The sequence below is a fragment of the Rhinolophus hipposideros genome (genome assembly GCF_964194185.1).
Source record: "Rhinolophus hipposideros genome assembly, chromosome: 25".
NCBI lineage: Eukaryota > Metazoa > Chordata > Mammalia > Chiroptera > Rhinolophidae > Rhinolophus > Rhinolophus hipposideros.
The window spans coordinates 9697246-9720647 of record NC_138071.1 but is presented as its reverse complement, the minus strand read 5'-3'; the positions used below and the strand labels follow the sequence as shown (position 1 = coordinate 9720647).

The following is a 23402-nucleotide window of genomic DNA, read 5'->3' as shown; positions in this document are numbered from 1 at the left end:
GTTTAATCCTGGCTCCCTCACTAAACTTCTATAAACCTTTTCCTCATTAGCAATGTGGGGCTAATTACAGTTTTCCTTAAAATCATTGTAAGGATTAAATTAGAAATATAAAGTGCTTAGTAACAAATAATAAATGTTAGCTATTATTATGAAATAGACACTATGTTTGTTACTACATTTGCAATGGGAACATAACTTTCCCCCAATAGTTTAAAAACTTCAAGTTGAATAATTTGTAGTGATAGGAAAATAAAAAAACCTTTATAATTTAGTGATTAACAAAAGCTTTGCTTCTCCTGACTTAAAAGAGGAGTTATTTAGTAGCTCCTGCCTCCCTTTTCTCTATGGATGCCAGGAAGTCAAGAGACAAGTTCTAAATTTAACAAAAGTACGTAGGTACCTACTGTTGTATTGTGTTCTCCTTTGTCAGTCTTCACTCTCATTTCATATTTATATTTTCTGTAATCCTGATTTTTTTATATCTGTAAGGGCAAATACAGTGTTTGGCTCGGAGAACTGCCCTTTCAGAAGTGTTAAAAGGGATCCTGCAGAGTGGTTAGAGTCCAATGACAGGTCTAACGAGTAGGTAACAACTCTCCCCGCCCCTTGCCCCGCCCTTTGCCCCGCCCCTTTGCCCGCCCCATCACCCCTCTCGCCCCCCCGGGCCCCGCCCCTCGCCGCCTGGCTCCGCCCTCCCTTCCATTCCAGCGCAGGAAACGCCTCTTCTCGCGGGAGCGGTGCGGAGGCGGGAGGAGGTGGAGCCACGGTCGTTGCTGGGATACCGCCGGCAACAGACTCCGGGTGCGGATGCTGCTTTCCAGGAGCTTGAGGAAGCCCTGCGACCGGCGTAGCGGCGTTTCCTGGTCAGGTAGGAGGACAGATGCTGGCTGCCCTCTGCTGGCTCGGCCTAGACCGGCCTTGAGGCAGTGACCGCAGCAGTGGACGCCGAGCACTGTGTGCCGGGCGCGTGTCCCGCCTGGGCTCGGGACTGCGTGGCTCGTCGGGAACGTGCCGCTGTACTTTAAAGTCCGCGCACAGCATCCCTTCTTTCGTGGTTCCATTTCTGGCTCCGCAGCTCTGATTTGGGATTCGGGAGCAGCAGCAGCAGCAGCAGCAGCAGCAAGCTAGGAGGCGCACCTCCCCTCCCACCCCTGGGGCTTTTCACCTTCCTAGTGGAGCAGCAAGATGTGTGTGTAACCCAGACGTGGCATTAGAAAATGTTCCGCCTTCCACGGTGACCGTTTTCATTCTTTAGTAACTAGAGGGCTTACAGACTTGCCTCACTGGCTCTCTCTCCCTCCTCTCCACCCGTGGTCTTTGCCGTGCCGCTTAAAACACTTTAAAACTCACTCATCTATTTGGTAGAAGGCAAAACTGGATCCCTGCCTTCCTACTTACACTAACCTTCTAGATCTGTCAGTGACATCATGCTCTGTTGGAGAAAGGGGGACGTTTCTGTATGCAATCATCATAGAGACTGCTTTGCCTTTTGAAAACAATTTTTAAAGATGAAAACATTTACTTTTGAATGGATGATACATAAACCTGACAAAAAGTTGAAACAGGAGGAGGAATGAACAGTGAAAATCTGCCTTCCACCCACGCACTCCCCCACCGCGTCGTCCTCCAGTTCACCTTCTAGAGAACGTCTGTGCAGGTAGGAATATGTACTAGTGGTGCCTGTAACACTGTGTTGTACCTACCGGCCCGTGCTGCTGGAGGTCAGCAAGAGGATGTGACTGGGTTGACCCTGGAACTGGACGGAGCAGCTGGAGGTTCCTTACCCCCTCCACTGCCCTTGGAGGTTCTGCCCACTGGTCCCGCCCTGTACTAGCAGGTGCTTCAAGGATGCAAACAGTCCTTGAGAGAGTAATGTGCTGTTGAGACCATCCGGTCTGTATACAACTCAGCCTGGTTAAGGCCTGGATATAAACTCTTAAGATTTTGGTGGGGATTGCAAAGATCTACTTACTCCTTTTGCGGCTGTCCAAGACAAGCTTCCTACATAAATTCGGTAGCTTATTAAAACTACCACTTACTAACTGGAGTTGTCTGCCTCTTTTTTCAGTTTCTCCTTCTCTTACGTGGGGCAGGGGTCAGTTTCTGTTTTTTCACCTCGGAGTTCTGGTGGTTGCTCACCAACAGCTTTGCTCCTTCACTTAACTGGATCAGATGGTATGTAGCCTTTAGAATTGGCTTCTTAGCATAATTCAAGATTCATCCATGTTGTTTTGTGTATCAGTTTATTCCTTTTTATTGTTGAGTAATATTCCTTAAAAAAAATAAGTTTCTTGGATACTTTTGGGGGGGGGGGAATATTGGGGAACAGTGTGTTTCTCCAGGGCCCATCAGGTCCAAGTCAAGTAGTTGTCCTTCAGTCTAGTTGTGGAGGGCGCAGCTCAGCTCCAAGTCCAGTTGCCATTTTCAATCTTTAGTTGCAGGGGGCGCAGGCCACCATCCCATGAGGGAATTGAATTGGCAACCTTGTTAAGAGCTCACACTCTAACCAACTGAGCCATCCAGCCTCCCGGAATAGTATTCTATTTTATAAATTCATCAAAGTATGTGTATCCGTTCATCAGTTTCAGGATCATTTGTGTTTCAAGTCTTTGGTGATTAAGAATAAAGCCTTTATAAACTTTTGTGTACAGGTTTTGTGTGAATGTAGTTTTTCATTCCACTTGGGTAACGACACAGATTGCTGAGTAATGTGAAGTGTATGTTTAATTTTATAAGAAAACTGACAAACAGTTATCCCAAATCCTATGCCAATTTTCATTTTCACCATCAAGGTATAAAAGCTACTTGTGGGGACTAGCTGTGGGGACAGAATCCCAGAGAGCAGTTTCCAGGCTCTCGGCCTCACATGGAAAAGTGCTGGCTCGGTTATTAGATGGCCATCAGCTGTAATCAGATGGCCATCCGCTGTGGCTGGGTGGCCATCAGCTGTTACCGGTTAGCCATTAGCCACTGATATGACTGCCGTGGGTAAGCTAGCAAGGGCGGATTGCAGTTGGCAAGGGGTTGGTTGGTTGGCAGAGAAGCAGATGGCGGGTTGCGGCTAGCAAGTGGGGTTAGCAAGCACGGATGGCGGATTGAACATCGTGTGGATCCTACTTCCTGTGTCTTGCCCGGCCGCCAGCAAGACTGGGGTGCAGGAAGACCCCTTGTTGGGGTGCTGGCAGATGTTTACTTTTGTGTCTTCACCAGCCGCCAGCAGGAATATAGTGGTATGTACCCCCTATCCATGGTTCCGTTGGTGTTCTTTTTTGGCCTCACCATATCCTGCGTTCTTGTGTGGGGAGCGGGATCAGAGTCCCTGCATGACGCTAGCCCTTGATATTGTTGGACTAAAAAAATATATTAACTATTGTAATAGGTGTGTAATGGATTATCATTGTGATTTGAAGTTGCCTTTCTCTAATGTCTAATGACATTGATCATATTTTCACATCCTTGTTCTCTGGGCCAGGACTAGAGTAAGGCAATTGAGGCAACTAGGTCCAAAATTTTAGGAGGCATTTCTTCTCAGTGCAGGCACCACACTTGCCTAGATCTGGCCCTGCTTATTTGCCTTCTGTGTATATTCTTCGGTGACGTGTCTTATTGAAATCTTTTATTTTTTTTAAAAAAAAAACTTTTATTGAGTTTGAGAGTTTTCTATATATTCTGAATATAGGTCCTTTATCAGACATGAGTTTTGCAAAAAAATATCTCCTACTCTATGGCTTGTTTTTTTCTTTTAGTTGTGTCTTTTGAGCAGAAGTTCTGATTTTGTTGCTGTTGCTGATTTAGAAGATGCCATCTTTGCCATTTTAGAGGGATGATGGCTCGACAGATGGAAACAAGAGCATTACCTCGGACTCCAAAAAAAGGGCAGATGAATCCGTTGCTAGGAGTTAGGGCTTCTTTATGATACTCTCTAATCAGGCCATAATCTCTGTTATGGGAGGAAATAACCAACAGGAAAATTTTTTTGTGGGTGAAGGCTTAAGAGGTTTCTTGAATTTTTTTAAAAATTGAAGTTTTGTTCAGTTTTATCTTATTTCACTTTTTTCCCTCTTTATAGTCTTGGAATTTCAAAACTTTATTTCAGTTATTTTATTTGTTGTACTTGAAATTTAACTATGCATATTTAATTTAACAAAGTCTAGGGTTAAGTGTATCATATCCCCCAATTTTGTAAACAGTATAAGGATTTGAGAACAGTTTATTCTCATCTTTCTCTTCCTAATTACATATTTTGTCTAATATTTTAATTTTCTACTATTACTTTGTGTTAACAATATTTGTTTGGGTTTATCCGTATATTTATGATTTATTTGTTCACCTTTCCTTTTTGCTCTTCCGATTTCCTTTGGGCCTATTTACCTCCTTCTTCAAGTGTATCCTTTAGAAGTTCCTTTAGGGCTGATATCTTGGTGGTAAGTTATTTGTAAATGTTTCTATTTCTTTCTTGAAAGATAGTTTTGTTGGGTTCACTATTTTAGGTTGATAGTTGTCTTATTTTAACACATGGTTGCCTTGGCTTCTGTTTTTCTGATGAGAAATCTGCAGTGATTTTACTTTTCTTTGCTTTGTATTAATGTCAGCAAATTAATGTAATTCAAAACAGTAGGTGGTATGTACTTTATCATTGCTTTCTGGACCTCCTCTTTGTTATTCCATAATTTAATTACAATGTATATGGCTATGAATTATTTTTATTTATCCTGGTAGGTATAGATTTATGTTGTGCTTCCTGAATCTGTGGTTCTACATTTTTCATCAGTTTTGAAAAATTCTCAGCCATTACTGTTTTAAATATCTCTTTTCTGCCATCTTTCTGTTTCCTTCTGGGACTTTTTTTTTTTTTAATTAATTTTATTGGGTGACAATTGTTAGTAAATTTACATAGATTTCAGGTGTACAATTCTGTATTACATCGTCTATAAATCCCATTGCGTGTTCACCACCCAGAGTCAGTTCTCCTTCCATCACCATATATTTGATCCCTCCTTCTGGGACTTTAATTTGACGTATGCTCGATTAGGGCCTGGCAGACTTTTTCTGTAAAGGACTACACAGGCCACATGCAGTCCCTGTTGCATATTCTTTGTTTTCTTTATTTTAGCAACATAAACCCATTCTTAGCTCACAATAAGATATATGCTTAGCAGAAAAATATGCTGCACTTTTTCTCTTTTCTATGACTTCTAATCTCTCATATTTCCCACATCCTTATCTCTTTGAAGCATTCTCTATAAAAATCTCTTTATTTGTCTTCCGGTTTACTCATTTTCTCTTCAAGTCAATTCATTGAATTCAACAGCTATATATTTTCATTCCAGATACTCTTTTTTTTGTTGGTAGTCTGTCATCTAGTAGGTAGAGAACTTCACTAAGGTTAATTCTTTTTCCCCATAAGGATTTGTGCTTAAAGTAGAAGCCCCAAACACAGCTTCCCGCCCCCCCCCCCACTACTGTTCCAAGTTTTCATCTTTCCGCCTGCTGGTTGCCACAGAAATCAGCCTGGAGGCCACTCCCTCTGTGCCCCCTTCCTGGCTGCTAGCTTCTGCTTGTAGCTGCCTGGACTGCCTCCTCACTCCTCTGAACTGCTCCTGCCTCTGCAGCTTGGTTCTGGGCTTCCCTGGTCCACCCTGACCCCAGCCCTTTGATGCTCGCTGTCACACTGTTTCCTGAGCCAAAGCTCTTGGTTGCAGGAGCTCAGGCCCCAGTCAGCTCTAAGATCAACCCACATTTGTTTGTTGATATATTTGTTTTGGGGGGCAGAGGTCATTGGAGACCTCCGCTACCACTCGTGCGAGCAAAGATACTTCAGGGAGTATGTACTGCCTAGGATATAGTTGCTGTGTGAACTGTCACATTCCTTGAGCTTCTAATCAATTGTAATGCCAGAGCATAAATCCTGTGCTAGTTTTGTATTCAGAAAACAGTTATTCAAAAAGTCCTTCTTTCACAAACATTTACTGAATAAGGAAGAGATGACAATATATTCTAAAATAGTTTTCAATATGTCCTTCACAGAAGATTTCTCTCAAATTGTGCTTTGAATTTCTCTTTTTGGTAAGTTACTTTCTGTCGTGTACTTATTAAAAATTCACTGATGTTTTTACCTGATGCCATTACTAAGATAATCAATATTAAAAAAAATAATGAGGACCATTATAGTATATTATGACCATTACTGTATGCCAGCAATGAATTTGATATTTGGTGTAGAAGTTTTTATGTACAGTAAAAGGGTTTATGTTTCTCAATTCAGGAAAATGTCTGATCAGGAGGAAGAATTTACTGCTCAGAATATTCCTGATGTGTCAGGAAAAAGAGATGGTGCTTATGAGACGATCACTATTCCAGTTCCCTCAGAAGACCTTCCCGAGTCAGATCAAACTGAAGACAATGAATCTGAACCAGAAGACAATGAGTCTGAACCAGAAGACAATGAGTCTGAACCAGAACCATCTGTTGGGGAACACGAAGCGCGTTCAGAGGCGCAGAGTAACCAGAGCGCTCCAAGCCTGGAGATAAAGGATGAAGAAAATCTCCTGGAAGAGATTACGTTACCTGAACAAGTTTTGGATTCTCCAGTATATTCTAAAAGGCACAGTCTGACTCAATTGGATAATGCAATACAGTCAACTAAACAGCAATCAGATGATTCTCATCTGACATTTCTGGATAAAATAAAGGCTGTAAAGGAATCTCTGAAAACATCAATGCAACATTCCTTAGCAACAGGTATTACCTAGGGAAGACAGAAGAAAGCTATTTGTTTCCCTCATTTTGAAGAATTCTTGCTTTTTCTTGTTTGTTTTTGCTTAAAGATTTGTTTTATATTTGATGTTACTTTCCCTTTCTTTATCCACCAAACTTCTCCAGCTATACCACTTGAATCTCTTAACTATGTGGGAAGCTTGTCTATTCTCCAGTATCTACTCTCTCTAAATAAGTGAGCATCTTTAAATTTTAAATGGATATTTATCTGTTTTTCCCAAATAATGTAGGTTTTAAAAATGTGTAGGGAGCTTGGGAAAAGGTGGACAAATTCTTGAGTATAATAGTAATTTATTTGCATGCCAGTTTGGAATTAATTGGACACAGCAAGTGGTAGGATAGGAACTTCAGACTTCATAGTTTCCTATCCAGTGCTCATTCCACAAACCATGTTGCTTGTACATAGTTCCAAATTTCTGTGTAATGTTACCTTATATTTATCTTCAGAAAAGCTACTGTCTTTCATTAGAGGTTTATTTTAAGGATATGATGTTGATGGCATGTAGCAGTTACTACTACATGGTTGGTAAAGCTCCAGGGGGAGCTGCAAGAAGGCTGTTACACAGGGAACCATCCTGCGTGCCTGGTTAACTGACTGCTCCTATCCCTTGCCCCCCAAGTTTTGAGAGAGTTTCCATTCATAGGGTGGAGAACATGGGCCATCGGTTAACAGCAGTAACAGCAGCTTAGTTTGGTAAAATGTCGCTTTTGAATCCAGTGGGGTAATTTACCCTGGTGTGATGTGTGCACATAAGTAAAGCATAAAAGGGAGGAAGAAGAAATTAATCAAGCTCAGTTATACATAACTGAAGCTGTTATTCTTCAATTTCCCATAATTATTCAGTGTCAATTTGGTCTCCATTTTTTGATATTTCTGTGATTTCCTGATATTATAGCTTGTATCAAATACTTGGTGGTTTAAAAAGTTGTCTTGGTCCTATAGTTCCTGAGACTCACACATTCCCTAACACCCTGCACCTTCCCAAAGCTTAGGAAGCCATTGCTATGAAAATTTTAAAATATATTTATCGAATTTTGAATCCAAAAAACAGTTAAAGTAGCCTTTTGATAAAGTAACATCTGTGAAGGTGTTCTTTCTGTTGACAGGGAACTGTGAAACAAGTTTTAACAACTTTGAAGTACCTTAGCATCAACCATGCCTATTTGAATATCATCCCGGGATTACTGATAAATGTCTCGTTTAGCTTGATGAAAATTGTCATGTCAGGCATCTAGAAATACACAACACTTTTTTGCCCTACAGTGTGTACTCTATACTCCATCTTACTAATTACATCTTCTCCATTAAAATTTAAAGTCTGCAAGATCTAAAACAGAAAAGTTTACCCCATAAGAAATAGTTTTTACATACTATATTTACTTCCTATAATTTGTGAACAGATAATCTTTCTACAATATCAGTTTTTCTTTGTTTTTAATGTGTCTTGATTTCCTGTTTTATAAAGTGGGGAGTGCACAGGTCATGCACATTTCTAAGTTCTGGGACCCTCCAGGTGTCAGGGTCTCCTTTTCTAGTATATACTACACAAACATGCTTGGTTTTCTGAGATGTTTTCTATGTGTATATCTAAGTAATATGTAGCAGATATTGGGGATCCTTCAAAGTAGTGTATCTTTACTTTCTATTTCTTGAGGTATTCTGAATGAGGAGGTAATTCTGAATATGCACCGATCCTCATGCTAGGGAATTAGAAAAGAGATCTGAACTTGGAGCTGGAGTTGGGGCAGCAGGTGTTCAGTTCTTGAGATTTGAAATCAATTTTCAAAGCCAAAGGTTGCAACTGAATGTTTGTCACTTCTTGTTATGGAAAATGAAAAGTAACTCTTACCATGGAAGTGGGGTGGGGGAGCGTGGCAGAAGCAACTGCATTCTATGTGATTAAAAATTGTCCCATAATTTTTTATCTGCTTGTGGGCTGTAGGTTGCTGACCTTTGACTATGATTCTTTCTTTTCTTTTTTTCCTGAAGTGAAAGTTGTACTTCTTCCTGTGGGCCAGGAAATTATAATGCACTTTAGAATTGACACCATTTTAAAACATCTCAAGGATCATTTTGCAAACCAACTAAGTGTCCCAGCTGACGTACTGCAGATAAGATGTGCAGGTAATCTTGGAGACTGATAAAACTTATCAAGACTTCTTTAGTTTTACATGTAAATTTGATTTCGTTAAACTATCTTGATATTTACTGTTTGAACATTATATTGTTGTTATGCATGTATTCATTTAACACATTGTTATAGGGGACGTACTTTGTTCTTAATATTTGCTAAGAATTGAAGATATAAAGAAACATGAAACAAAATCCCTGCACTCAAGTTGTTTAACTAGTAAGGAAAAAGATGCATGCAATAGTTGCCACATAGTGTGTAAATGTTTTTAATGGAGATACGCACAGGAAGCTGTGTGAACAGGGAGGAAAGAAACTGGGAGATCCTAGAAAGCTTCATTTAGCAAAAGTGGTAAGCCCCAGTGAGGTGAGAAAAACTGAGACTTTAGGGAAGTGGTAAGAAATTTAGTGTGGCTGGAAGAAGACTACATGTGAGGAATGGGAGGAAATGAGGTAGAAAAAAAAAAAAGAGGATAAATGAGCATGTACAGAATAAGAAGAGGACTGAAAATGGGGTATCTTATCAGTCTCTTCTGTACGTTAAGTTCAATTGACATATCCATGAGGTTCAAGTGTATATTTTGCGGGTAGTATTTAGCAGCCCACTTTGTATTAGCTTTCTTCATGAGAGGATATAGTCTCTGTACCGGTGATAGACTTAATCAGACTAACATAGCTAAATAAGTGTTTCTACAGAATGTTTGCACAAATCCTAATATTTTAATTTAAAAAGTTCTGGTATTAACTTATAAAGGTGCCACAAAACATTTCCAGGGAAATAACTTTTTTATGTGTGCACTCAATAAAATGTAGTAAGCCATTACTTACCAAGGTCCTCCTCCTTATCAAATCAGAGAAAAACAGTCAGTTTAATTTCAAAATTATTTTCCGAAAACTGTTATAATGAATATGCTCTAATAGTATAATATTTGTGTACTCAAATAACTGATTATCAAATCTTGGTTGGGGAACCAAAGCTAAAATTTAAATAGTGATAATGATAATATGATGGTGATGATCATGTTGATGACGATGGTTAATTTATTGAGCATTTACTGTGTGCTCATCCGTCTACAAAATGCTGTGCCTTCGTTACCACATTCTCATTCAATCCCTACAACAACCCTGTGAGGTAGGTATTATTTTTATGAACTTTTTTTTTTTTTAAGATTTTTATTGGGGAAGGGGAACAGGACTTTATTGGGGAACAGTGTGTACTTCCAGGACTTTTTTCCAAGTCAAGTTGTTGTCCTTTCAGTCTTAGTTGTGGAGGGCACAGCTCAGCTCCAGGTTCAGTTGCCATTGCTAGTTGCAGGGGGCACAGCCCTCCATCCCTTGCGGGAGTCGAACCGGCAACCTTGTGGTTGAGAGGATGCACTCCAACCAACTGAGCCATCCGGGAGGCAGCTCAGCTCAAGGTGCCCTATTCAATCTTAGTTGCAGGGGGCGGAGCCCACCATCCCTTGTGGGACTCGAGGAATTGAACTGGCAACCTTGTGGTTGAAAACCCACTGGCCGATGTGGGAATCGAACCGGCAGCCTTAGGAGTTAGCACGGAGCTCTAACCGCCTGAGTCACCGGCCCGGCCCGTTTATGAACTTTTTTTGAGAGAAGGAAAATAAAGCTCAGGGAACATGTGCAAATTCACATAGCTAATAAGTGGCAAAGTCTGAACTTAAATATAGGTATGACTCCAAAGAGGGAGTTTGATACTGCTTGGCATTAAGTATAAGGTGAAGTTCTAAACTGGAGAAGAAAGAGCACTTTGACACGGGAGTAGCTGGCCAGTGGTACCTAAGCACCTCTTCCTTTGCATTTTATGGTCTTTGTTCTGTGTGTGTAAGTACTGGGCATCACCACTGTCTGACAGGCTTCTGTCCATAGCAACAATGAAAGCTGGATCCTCTGTCTGCCACCCTCTAAGACAGGTGCTTTCTTCCGGTACTAGAACTGGAGTTCAGGTTTGGTGGAACTGAGCCTCCTATGGAAACTAGCAGAGGAATGAAGAGGGCTCTGGGAATTGTATTAGATTCCTATGACTGTTGTAACCATTAGCCACAGGTTTAGTAGCTTAAAGCGACACAGTATTTCTCTTATGGTTCTGGAGGCCAGAAATCCTAACTCAGTTTCCCTTAGAGTGAAGCCTCCTTCTGAAGGTTGGTGGGAGGAGTTGGCGTCCTCGCAGTTTCCAGCTTCTAGAGTTGCAGTCCTTGCATTTGTTGGCTCCCGGCTCCTCCTCCATCTTCAAAGCAGCATAGCATCTTCAAATCTCTCTGCTTCTGGCATATCATCTCTTCTGTAGTCACATGTCTCTCTTCCTTTCTCTTATAAGGACACTTGTGATTACATTTAGGGCTCATCCGGATAGTCCAGGATAATATCTCCATCTCAGAATCCTTAATAAAATCTATAGTCACTGTTGTTGTATAAGGTAAGTCTTAGGATTTGGGAATTAGGACATAAATATATTGTAAGGCCATTATTTCAACCTATCACAAAACCTGTATAACGTTCATGTCCCTTTTCTAAATTAAAAATTTAGGGTGTGAACATGGATGGACCTGGAGGGTATTATGCTAAGTGAAATAAGTCAGACAGAGAAAGACAAATACTATATGATCCACTTATGTGGATTCTCAAGAACAAAATAAATAAAACAGAAAAAAAAGAATTTACGGTATATTGAAACTTAAAAGATCTTTGTACTTTCTTGAATGTAGTTTAAAAGGGCTAGTGGTATTTGCTATATTTCTAAGAATGAGTATAACAAAACCGTTGCTGTGTTCAATTCTTAATTGTATTTTAGGGAGCCCATACTTTAGAAGATTGATATAGATTCTATCAGTAAAACTTCTATGACCCAAAACAGCAGCCAGCGCCATACATCTTGTGGTACACCTTAAAATAGAGAAACAAAATTAGAGTCCATTTATAGAATAAACCAACAGGGCAGAAGTAGAAGTTGAAGGAATACAATATAAAAATAAAGTGATTTTATTCTAGCACAAAACTGAGGCTTAGCTCCACCTTGGCATGAATTAATTTACATGAGTTTCTGATTATAGAAACAGAAAGGAAGGGATTCTTTGGAATTCTGCGTATATACTTTTTTGCTGGAGAGAGGGCTGGATAGTAATATAATCGGGTTTTCCCTGATACGGATATGTCCTGTGCTTTCATATGACACATTGTTATATTTTAGAGAGTCAGTGTTTAGAATGTAATTTTGCTCATAAATGTTTAAAAAATTTTTTGAATATATATAGAGTTGCGTGGTTATTACATATTTGCATTTCTGATGAGTTGAGAGTTGTAGCTTTACTTATAATGCCGAATTCTTGCTCAGGAGTACCACTTGAACTTTTCCATTGTGGAGTTTTCTGTACTAACATTATGGCAAGAGGTGGACACTGTCCATCAATATTTTGATACCAATCAATATTTGGTAATTAAACAACATGTGTTTATGTGAACGCCTTTGATGTTTTCTACCTCCTTAAAATGAGTGCCTACAGTTACATCTTTGTTATGACACTTCTTACAATTTTATCTCATTTATAGGAACGATTCTTAAAAACAATGAGACCCTGCTACAACATGGAATTAATGCCCAAGATATTGTCCAAGTGGAAATCTTTTCCACACTTCCAGATCTCTATCCAATCAAAGGAATACATGGATTAAATGATGCCGCTCAAGTCATAACTGTCAGAGTGCAAACTGGTTAGTTGTTTGATGTCTTTTAGGTAAAGTATTTTGGAGTCATTTTGGGGTTGAACTTCCATTCACTCTTGGTTTTCTGTCCTCAGGCATTGATCAGTACGAGCAGGTAGCTGTTGAGATTATAAAATCCGACTTACACAAACCATTTCTTGGTGGATTCAGACATAAAATAACAGGAATAGAATATCACAATGCTGGAACACAAACCGTACCTAAGAAGAGTCTTGAAAAATGCAATGTATTTTGTAGGGACACCCAGGTAATAGTTTTGTTTTTCAATGTAGTTTTTTGAAGCTACAGAATCAACACATGTTATGCTGTGTACCTCTCTAAAATAAAAAAAACCTTCTAAGGAATTATATGGCAGTTAAAATAATAAAAGAAAATTCCCTTAAATATGTAGCAAAATATGCTCTTTACTCACATGTGTATAGTGTATATTTATTTAAACCTTTTCTGTTTGTATTTTAGACAGTTTTTCAGAGAAAAAAGCTCCAACAAACTACAAATACAACATCCACACAGATGACTAAGATTGGTGTGTATGTATCAAATGTGACTGATACACTGGTAGCACCAGGAAAATATTTTTCAGCAGCAGAATACCACGCTCAAAGATTAGCAGCGGTAAGGTAACTGTTATTATGGGTGAATACTAAAAATTAAATGTCCGACTCAATCGTTCTGTGTGTGTCTGTCTGTGTGTGTTTCCCTGGCTTGCGGAAGAGCCTACGTGAATGTTGTTAGAAAAACTTATTCATAACACTTATTAAAGATGGTAAGGCAGACTTGATTCAAGAGGGGCTACTATGCAGTTTTGTGGTACAGGAGAGAGATTGGGCTCAACTGAATCCAACAGGAAAAGTGGGAATTTGTAGCCAAGGAGCAGGGTAGGGGTCAGTGGACGGACAGTTGCTAAGAGGAAACATGAGGCATAAAGGGAGATTCTGGCTAAACCAGCCTAACAGGATTTTTGCTGAAGGAGGGCCAGAGTGATTAGGCATCTTCTGGGGGTTGGTGGGAGATGAGGAACCTGATCAAATGTTGAGAGTGATCAGATATCGAGCCTGGAGATTCCGGTAAACTGAGTTAGCAAAGATGAATGAACACAGAAGGCCAAACGTCGAGGTATAGTTGAAAAAGAACTCAGAGGAGCCTAATCCGAGTTTGGTTAAGGAGAGAATCGTTGTCAGTGAGAATCATATTTATTGGTAATACAAGCAAGTCTTGGTCGCCAGTGTCTCCTTAGTATAAGAAACCAGCATCCGAAATGCTCCTAATCCTTCCCTTTCTCTTAGGGAATCCCAAGCTTCGTGTGGTTCCTTTGTGTTCTCTGTCCCTTGGCCTTCGTCCTTGTGACAGTAGCATCACCGAGGGAGGTCACGAGACTAATTGAAACTAAAAGGATATTGAAATTCATTTTCTCTGATATTAACCTAGCCACTCCAACTCTTTTTTTTTTTTTTTAAGATATTTTTGCAGGTTTTTTTTTTTTAATTAAATTTATTGGGGTGACAATTGTTAGTAAATTTACATAGATTTCAGGTGTACAATTCTGTATTACATTGTCTATAAATCCCATTGTGTGTTCACCACCCAGAGTCAGTTCTCCTTCCATCACCATATATTTGATCCCCTTTACCCTCATCACCCACCCCCCACCCCCCACCCCCTTACCCTCTGGTAACCACTAAATTATTGTCTGTGTCTATGAGTTTTTGTTTCTCATTTGTTTGTCTTGTTCTTTTTGGTTTATATACCACATATCAGTGAAATCATAGGGTTCTCTGCTTTTTCTGTCTGACTTATTTCACTTAGCATTATTCTCTCGAGATCCATCCATGTTGTCACAAATGCTCCTATATCATCTTTCCTTAACGCCGAATAGTATTCCATTGTGTATATGTACCACAACTTCTTTATCCATTCATCTATCGAAGGACATTTTGGTTGTTTCCATGTCTTGGCCACCGTAAACAAAGCTGTGATGAACATTGGAGTACAACAAAAAAACAAATAACCCAATTGAAAAATGGACAGAGGACCTGAAGAGACATTTCTCCAAAGAGGATATACAAATGGCAAATAGACATATGAAAAAATGCTCAACATCGCTAATCATCAGAGAAATGCAAATGAAAACCACAATGAGATATCACCTCACCCCAGTCAGAATGGCTTTCATCAACAAGACAAATAGTAACAAGTGTTGGAGAGGCTGTGGAGAAAAAGGAACCCTCATACACTGTTGGTGGGAATGCAGATTGGTGCAGCCGCTATGGAAGGCAGTGTGGAGGTTCCTCAAGAAATTACGAATAGAATTACCATATGACCCAGCAATCGCTCTCCTGGGAATCTACCCCAGAAATATAAAAGCATTTCTCTATAGAGACACTCCAACTCTTTTATGTTATTGTTTCCATGGTCATGTTTCCATCCTTTTACTTACCTATTTGAGACTTTGAGTCCAGAGGCTATCTCTCATAGGCAGCACGAATTTGGATCTTGTCTATTTATCCAGTCTAACAAACTTCCTTTTGAGTGGAAGGTTTTTAATTATTATTTTTATTATTATTTTTATTATTATTACAGTAATAATAATTACTGATAAGGTTGGATTACATCCGCCATTTTGCTATTGTTTGCTAGATGTCGTGTCTCTCCTGTTCCTCTTTTCTCCCTTTACTGCCTTCTTTTATGTTACTTTCTAGTATACTAATTTAATTCTTTTGTTGTTTTTGTCAATTTAAAACCTATATTTTCAGTACAATGTGTACTTTTTTAAAAATTTTATTGGGGAACATTGGGGGACTGTAGTCGCACAACAGCCTAGCCAACTGTCCCCCCGTGTCTTTCCTTAAGGAAAGAAGAGTCTGTGAGACTGTGCCTTTCTGGGACTCTGTTACATCCTTGTGTTTATATCCTTGTGTTTACATTTTATGTCTCTCTGTCTGGTCCCCAAAAGATGGTTTGCAGTGAAAGACGGATAAGATATCTCACGGGAGATACAACCTAAGGCAGGCGGAACCGAGTGGGGACCCCCAATAAGCTGCCTTAGAAAAATATGGGAAAGGGCCTTGTCTCCCCTACCCCCTGCCTGGAAAAGCCATTGTTGGCTCTGGCTTTTACCTGGCACCTGTTTGTAAGAGAAGTCATGAGGACAATAAAGATCAGTTCTCTCCACTTATCTCAACGGAGCTGTTACAATATGAGAGACTTGACCCTGAGAAGGTACATACCTTAGGTAAGACATCATGGGACCGTGTGCTTCGGCTGTTTACAGACAAAGAGTGATTGGAATAAACATTTTTGTGCTGTGATGTATGAGTCTCACAGACCGTGTAAAAAACAATGTTACTTTCTTGTATACCTATCAATAAAAACCTTCAGTCAGCCTTATTCTGGGCTCCAGTCCTCTGAGACTGAGAGACCCCTGGCCTTCTGAGAGATTTAATTACATTAAGTCTCTGTCTGCTTCTTTCTTAAAAACTTAACCCAAGCCGCCCCTTCTCTCAACCTCACTGCCCGTGTTGCGCTGGACGCGACAGGGGACAGTGTGTTTCTCCAGGCAGTTGTCCTTCGATCTTGTGTGTGGATGGCTCAGCTCAGCTCCAAGTCCAGTTGCCATTTTCAATCTTTAGTTGCAAGGGGCGCAGTCCACCATCCCACGCTGGACTTGAATCGTCAACCTTGTAGTTGAGAGCTCGTGCTCTAACCAACTGAGCCATCTGGCCGACCCTACGGCAGCTCAGTGGCAGCTGTTTGTCTTCAATCTAGTTGTGGAAGGTGCAGCTCACTGGCCCCATGTGGGAATCGAACCAGCAACACTGTTGTTCAGAGCTCGTGCTCTTACCAGCTGAGCCATCCGGCCACCCCACATTGTGCAATTCAAAGATTTTTCCTATATAAACAGTTGTGCTACCATTATTATCACAGTCAATTTCAAAACATTCTCATCATCCCAGAAAGAAATTCTGCACCTAGTAGTAGTCACTCCCTGTTTCCCTCTAATCCTTTCTGCCTTAGGCAACCACTAACCTGCTTTCTGCTGCTACTGATTTGCAGATTCATTTCATATACGTGAACTCATACAATATGTAGTCTTTTGTTACTGACTTCTTTTACTTAGCATAATGTTTTCTAGGTTCACCTGTGTCGTAACATTTAGCACTATTTCATTGCTTTGTACTGCAGAATAATACTACGTTGTATATACCCAATATTGCTTTTATAATCATTGTTTTATGCAATTGTCTTTCAAATAAGTTGAGTAGGAAAGAAGAAAATATAGTTATATTGTCTTTTATCTTTTCTGGTGGTCTTCATTTCTTCATTTGGGTTAAAACTAACATCTAGTATAACCTTTCAGTCTGAAGAACTCCCTTTTGTGTTTCTTATGTATGCTTGTTTGCTTCATGGTGTTGCGAAGGTCTTTGAGTCTCTGTTCATTTACCTTCTTTTCCCCCCCTCTTCTTCAGAGTGGAAAATTTCTAATGATCTATTATCAAATTCATTATTTTTTCTTTTGCCAGTTCAGATCTGCTGTTGAGCCTGTTTAGTGATTTTCCATTTCAGTTTTGTCCTACTAATCCCCCAAATTTCCATTTGGTTCTTTTTTTTATCATTTCTATGTCTTTATTGATATTCTCTTTGATGAATCATTGTCATCTTACTTTCTTTTAACTCTTACACTCTTAATTGTTTAATTCTTCAACTCTTAATTGTTTCCTTTAGCTCTTTGAAGTCTTTGGTAAGTCCGAAATCTGGGAGCCCTCAGAGGCAGTTTCTACTGACTTTTTTTTTTTTTTTAATTCTATATTGGTCATACTGTCTTCTTTCTTTGCATGTCTCATAGTTTTTTTGTTTTTGTTGTTGAAAACTGGACATTTTTGATACTATATTGTAATAATTCTTTATCTTGTTCCTTATAACAGCTTTTTATCCTGTCCCCAGTCACTCCAAGGATTGGTATTATATCTGTTTAATGTTTATTTGTTTAGTCTATTTGTTTGACTTGCTTGAATTAGTTAACTAGAACAGTGGTTCTCGACTGGGAGTGAGTGATTTTGCCTCTCAGGGGACATTTGCACTGTTCAGAGACATTTTTTGATTATGACAACTTGGGGGGTGGTGCCTCTGTCATCTAGTGGGTAGATGACAGGGTTGCTATCTTCTGCATCTGACAATGTGTAGGAAACCCCACCCACACTGCAACAAAGAATTATCTGGTCCAAAATATCAGTAGTGCCATTGCAGAGAAACCCTTCTTTAGAGTCTATCTCTGTCACAGTATGCAGCCACTTATATCTCTGCTCATTTTTAAGGTTTTTGATTGTTTTTTATTTGTAAGTTTGGCTTCCTAAGTGTTGCCCTAGTTTAGCATCATTTAATGGTCAGGCAATGATTAAACAGAAATTGTGCTCAAATTCCCCGAGCTAAAAAAGCTTCCACTCTTTGCTAATGGATCCAGATATGGATTGGAGAATGCATTCCAAGTTCAGGCAAGTTCAGTTTGTTTCCTATTAACTTTGTGGCACACTTTGTTAGTGCCTGTTGTTCCAGCCAGATAGATTTTTATTTACTCAGTCTAAACTTTCAGGAGTGATCAAAAACTACGGTGAGTGTTTAAATAAAAGAAAATCTATTACAGTAAAAAACACATTGCCATTAACCCCCCTCAAAGTACTCCGCCTCGCTTTGAACACACTTATCCCATCGTTCTTGCCACTTTCTGAAGCAATTCTGGAAGTCCTCTTTTGTGAGTGTCTTTAGTTGTGCTGTCGTGGCTGCCTTGACAGCCTGAATGATTTTGACTTTGGGGAAGAGCCAGATCCGGTGAATAAGGTGGATGAGGACACACCATAATGTTTTTATCTGACAGAAATTGCTGTACTAGAAGTGACGTGTGACAGGGAGCATTGTCATGATGGAGGATGAAGTAAAGATACTCATGAAAGAGGACTTCCAGAGCTGCTTCAGAAAGAATGATGGGATAAGCGTGTTCAAAGCGAAGGGGAGTATTTTGAGGCGGATTAATGGCAGTGTGTCTTTTGCTGTAATACATTTTTTTTATTTAAACATTCACTGTATCTTTTGATCACACCTTGTAATTTTTACTTCTTTATTTTGCAAGGCTTGGATGGTGGCTCTGTGATGTCAGCAGGAACCCAAATTCCTTTTACCTTTCCATTCCATTCATCTTATTATGAGCTTGTTACCATTTGATGGCAAAATGGTTAATTAACTTTCAGCGTAATGTCTGCATCCTATGCAGGAAGAAGGGAGAAGTCAAGGGAGTATGTCCCATGTGTGCCACCTTCTTGAGTTTTCCCTGAAAGCCCCACCCAGTGACTTCCACTTATGTCTCTTTGACCTGGACTGTGTCACGTGACTATCCCTGCTGTGGGTGTGTGATAAATACATTTTTGAAGTTTTATATTGTTGCTCCTCAATGAGAATGAGGTTTTCTTAATACGGAAGTAGGAGAGAATAGAGACCAGGTGGGGAAATGAAAGTCTCTACAACACTTTCCAAACCCCAATAAAATGATATTAAAAGAATTTTTTAAAAAGTACGAAAATACAGGAACAGAGAAGACATGAGAAGAGAGAAGAGTAAATGTCAGTCAATTTTTTTAAAGTTGTAAAGCAGATGGAGAAGTGTTAACCGACTTCCTTGAGTAGAAGAAGTGAAAATCTAAATGCCTGCCAAGGACCAGATCAATGTACCCCATAGAATCTTGAAAAGTGGGAGAGGTTTTGTGGGAGACAGACGTGAGATGTGAGCTGTAGACAGAGGGACGGGTTAAAAGTCAGTAAAAGGAGTAAATTTCCATTTAATAATTTCTTTTTATCTTCATTGATTCCTTTCTACTTAGGTTTATTTTATCTTTGAGCTTCTTGAGTTCAATGCTTAGTATTTATTTTAAATCTTTCTTGTTTTAAGCAAGATTATATTATTATGTGTGACTACTGATATTTTTGTACTCATTCCTGCCATCCTGCCATCTCATTTTGTTTTTCATTATTAATTCTTATTGTTTGTTTATTCTTTTACTAACTTTTCCTTCTTTTTGTTGGTTTGAGTAAACATTTCTTTTTCCTTTTTTTGTTTTTATGTAGTTCAGGAGTAGGTAGTTTATTACCTTTTTTCTAGTGGTTTACTCATGAGAATTTTTTTTTTTTTTTTACTCATGAGAATTTTTAATGCCCCTACATTTTTTTATACCAAGTGTATATTTAATCAGGCTCTATCTTTTCCATGAACAAGTCAAGGACCTTAGCAGGCCCTTCTTTTCTTCATTTCCTTCTCCTTCTTCCTCATTCCTCGTATCTAGTGAGGATTTGATCTAGAATTACAATTTTATATAAATATATATATTATATAATTATAATTTACTATAGAATTATAACCAGGTTGTTTTTATATATTTACATTGATATATATGAATTTCTTTCAAATAAAATGTATTTAAGTTAATAACTTTTTTTGAAAAGTTTTGCTCATTTCTGTAATTTTTCCCCTTATTGTTTTTGCTGCAACATATCCTCTAGTATTTCTTTCAGATTTCGCATGGGATGTAATCCATCTATGTCCTATTGGATGAACTTCATTCTTGGGTTTTAGTTTGAATGGCTGTAGAAGATTAGATTTAAACTTATTTTCAAAGTTATTTTCCTTTATAACTTCAAGTTAAATATGATTAAAAGTCTGATGTTAATCACATTGTCAGCTTTTTGTTTCCTCTTTCTGGAAGCTTTTAGGATTTTCACTTTATCCTTACTAATCTTGTTGTGATAACACTTGAAACTTGGTGATGGACTCTTTCTACCTGGGAGCTCATGTCTTCCTTAGTTTTGGGAAACATCCTTCTATTAAAAATATTTTTTTTGTTAAAGTATTGCTGACATACAATATTATATTAGTTTCAGGTGTACAATATGATTCAACATTTATATACTTTACAATGTGATCATGGTAAATCTAGTAACTGTCTGGCACCCTGCAAAGTTATTATATTATTTACTCCATTCCCTGTGTTGTACACTACATCCTCATGGCTTATTTATTTTATACCTGGAAGTTTGTCCCTCTTATTCCCCCTTCACTTTTTTACTTTTTCACCTCCGCCCCACTCCCCTCTGGCAACCATAAGTTTGTTCTGTGTTATCTATGAGTCCATTTCTGTTTTGTTCATTTTTTTTGTTTTTAAATTCTACATATAAGTGAAATCATACAGTATTTATCTTTCTTTGTCTGACTTAACTTAGCTGTATTTTGAGTAATTTCTATCATCAACTTTCTTCATTCTGTCTGGAATGTGTATCAGATATATTTTGGAATGTCTGTATGTGTCTTCCATGTCTATTTATATTCCTTCATTCTTTCTAATTTTTATGACCTTTTTACCCCGCATTCTAAAAGAGTGTCTTGGCTAAGTTTCTTGCTTACTAATTCCCTCTTAGGCACTGCACATTTTGCAGATCAGCTTATAACAAACTGCTACTTCTTGGCCAATATCCATTCTTCCCATTGTAGTAAAGCTTTAGCTGGGCTCATGGCTGCACCACGGAAGACCTCGTTTTGTTAACTCTTGTATATTGATGACCCAAGTAACTAAGGCCTGGAAAATGACATGGGAGGGGAAATGATGTGTGCCACTTCTGGATATCGCTCTTAGTGACTGTGTGGCAATTGTTTTGTCCTCTTCCCCTTTCTACTGGCTGGAAGGTGATGAGAAGTGGACCAGCCACCCTGGGCACACATATTTGTAGAATATAGGATAGCTTCCAACCATATCATATGGATTATGATGTGAGAAGGGATAAAAGTTCTATATTGTTTAAACAACTGCGTTTTAGTGTCTTTAATAAGTTCAACAAATTTAATAGCACCCAAGCAAAACATATCTACTGACTTTTCTTCATATTTCAAAAATAAAAATATTGTCATAGACTTTGTTGGTTCTTTTTCTTTTTGGTCTTTTTTATGATTAGTTTCAGTTACTAAACAATATAATGATTAGACATTTACATCCATCACAAAGTGATAAACCCCATCTGACACTGTACATAGCTATTCCAATACTGTTGAGTATGTTCCCTATGCTGTACTTTATATCCTGTGACCATATATATAAATTATAGTTGACATTCAATATTATGTTAGTTTCAGGTTGGTTCTTTTATATTGATTCAATAGACCTTCCTTTCTCTCTGAAAAGGTTAAATCTAATCTGGTTTTGTTTTTTTTTGTTGTGTTGTGTTTTGTTCAGTAGAATGGTTCTAAACTTTGGCATTTATCAGAAACACATGGAGAACTTATGAACATAGAATCCATGCCCCACCGAGAGTTTCTGATTCAGGAGCTGTGGGGCGGGTCCTGAGAATTTGCATTTCTAGCCTTTTTCCAGATGCTGTGGATGCGGGTGGTCTAGCCATGATGCTGTGAGAATCACTGATTTAGTAATTCTGTTTCACACCGAGGTAAATTCTTCAGTGTTGAAGGAGGTGCCTTTTATTTTATTGGCCCTTCTCAAATGTTTGGTTATTCTCGGTGTGTCCTCAGAGCAGCTGAGATTTCTGATGTTCCGTGTGTTACAGCATATTGGTTTGCTATGGCCTCTCTGCAGTGGTTTCAGGGGGTGGGCCTGCTGGGTTCCAGAGAGAGCTAGTTACTTGGAGCGGGGGCTTCTCTTCATCTTGGGTGTCAACAGCCTCCTGGGACACCACCTCCTCCTGCCTGGAAGCAGACCTCTCTGTTGCTCTTTCCGTAAGTTGTTTTAGAGGAGCCTGTCCCTTTCGCATTTCTCAAGCAGTCACCCTGTTAGTTGCCCTAAGGCTCACAGGATCCAGTTTTGTGTTGGAAGCAGATTTAGTTGCTTCTGTATTTTCTAGCTTTGTGTCTCCAGCGTGTGATCAGGCTATGAATTCTATCTTCGACTCACTCCCCCTATCTCCTTTCTTGAGGAGATTCTTCAAAGTCTCTCTTCCTTCGGAGGATTCCTCCAGAATGATGCAATAGCTTTACTGATTTCAGCTTATATAATTGTATTTAGTTACTAGGGATTAGGATGTTGTCAGTATTTTCTCTGTCCTCAATCTTGATCCAACCTCTCCACATTTTATTTATGTTTATGAGTTTAGTAACTAAAAATATAAGCTCTCAGCTATACTGCAAGCTTTTTGAGGATCTAGTACTATTCTGGACCCTCAGACACATGTATATTTCTCACATTTTAATAAATACTAGTTTGCTTAAGTCTCCCTTTTATCTAACCTGCCTTTGGTGGTTTCTACCATATAACTTAAAAAAACCTGCTGTCCATTTAGGAGATAAAATTTTGTTTTCAGTATGAGCCTAAGCTAATGACAATTTAGATAAACTGGAGATAATTAATATTCATAACAATAATAGTATTTACTAAGACTTGCAATGTACCAGGTTGAAGCTAAGACCTTTATATGCATTCTTTTATTATCATTGTTTTATAGATGAGTTGCCAGAACACAGAGATAGCAAGTAACTTACTCAAAGCCAATCAAGTAGTGAGGAGCAGAGGGAGGATCTAAACTAAGTTTCACCCAGAGCCTGTGCTCTTACGCATTGTACCAACTGACTCCTGTGAAGGTGTATATGCTGGATTGCAAAGTCGAGGAGCTGATGTGCTTTACCCATGACTGCTGTGTTACAGTGTGTGAGAATACCCTGTTTCCCAGAGAATAAGACCTAGCCGGACCATCAGCTCTAATGCGTGTTTTGGAGCAAAAAT

General features: G+C 39.0%; 1 protein-coding gene across 6 annotated transcripts in view; it reads left to right on the top strand.

The window, feature by feature from the left end:
• Positions 1 to 489: 489 nt before the first annotated feature.
• IQUB (IQ motif and ubiquitin domain containing) overlaps positions 490 to 23402 on the top strand; it is a 196249-nt gene continuing 173336 nt past the window's right edge. For 3 of the 6 annotated variants that reach the window (XM_081038565.1, XM_081038566.1, XM_081038567.1), the window contains exons 1-7: positions 729 to 1657; positions 2069 to 2175; positions 6266 to 6741; positions 8768 to 8902; positions 12470 to 12631; positions 12718 to 12890; positions 13103 to 13258. In XM_081038565.1, coding sequence (XP_080894691.1) covers positions 6270 to 6741; positions 8768 to 8902; positions 12470 to 12631; positions 12718 to 12890; positions 13103 to 13258 — 1098 coding nt within the window. In that variant the 5' untranslated portion in view covers positions 729 to 1657; positions 2069 to 2175; positions 6266 to 6269. Of the gene's footprint in view, positions 1658 to 2068; positions 2176 to 6265; positions 6742 to 6836; positions 6953 to 8767; positions 8903 to 12469; positions 12632 to 12717; positions 12891 to 13102; positions 13259 to 23402 lie in introns of those variants that run through there. The other 3 variants (XM_081038564.1, XM_081038563.1, XM_081038568.1) reach the window with 3 other exon arrangements.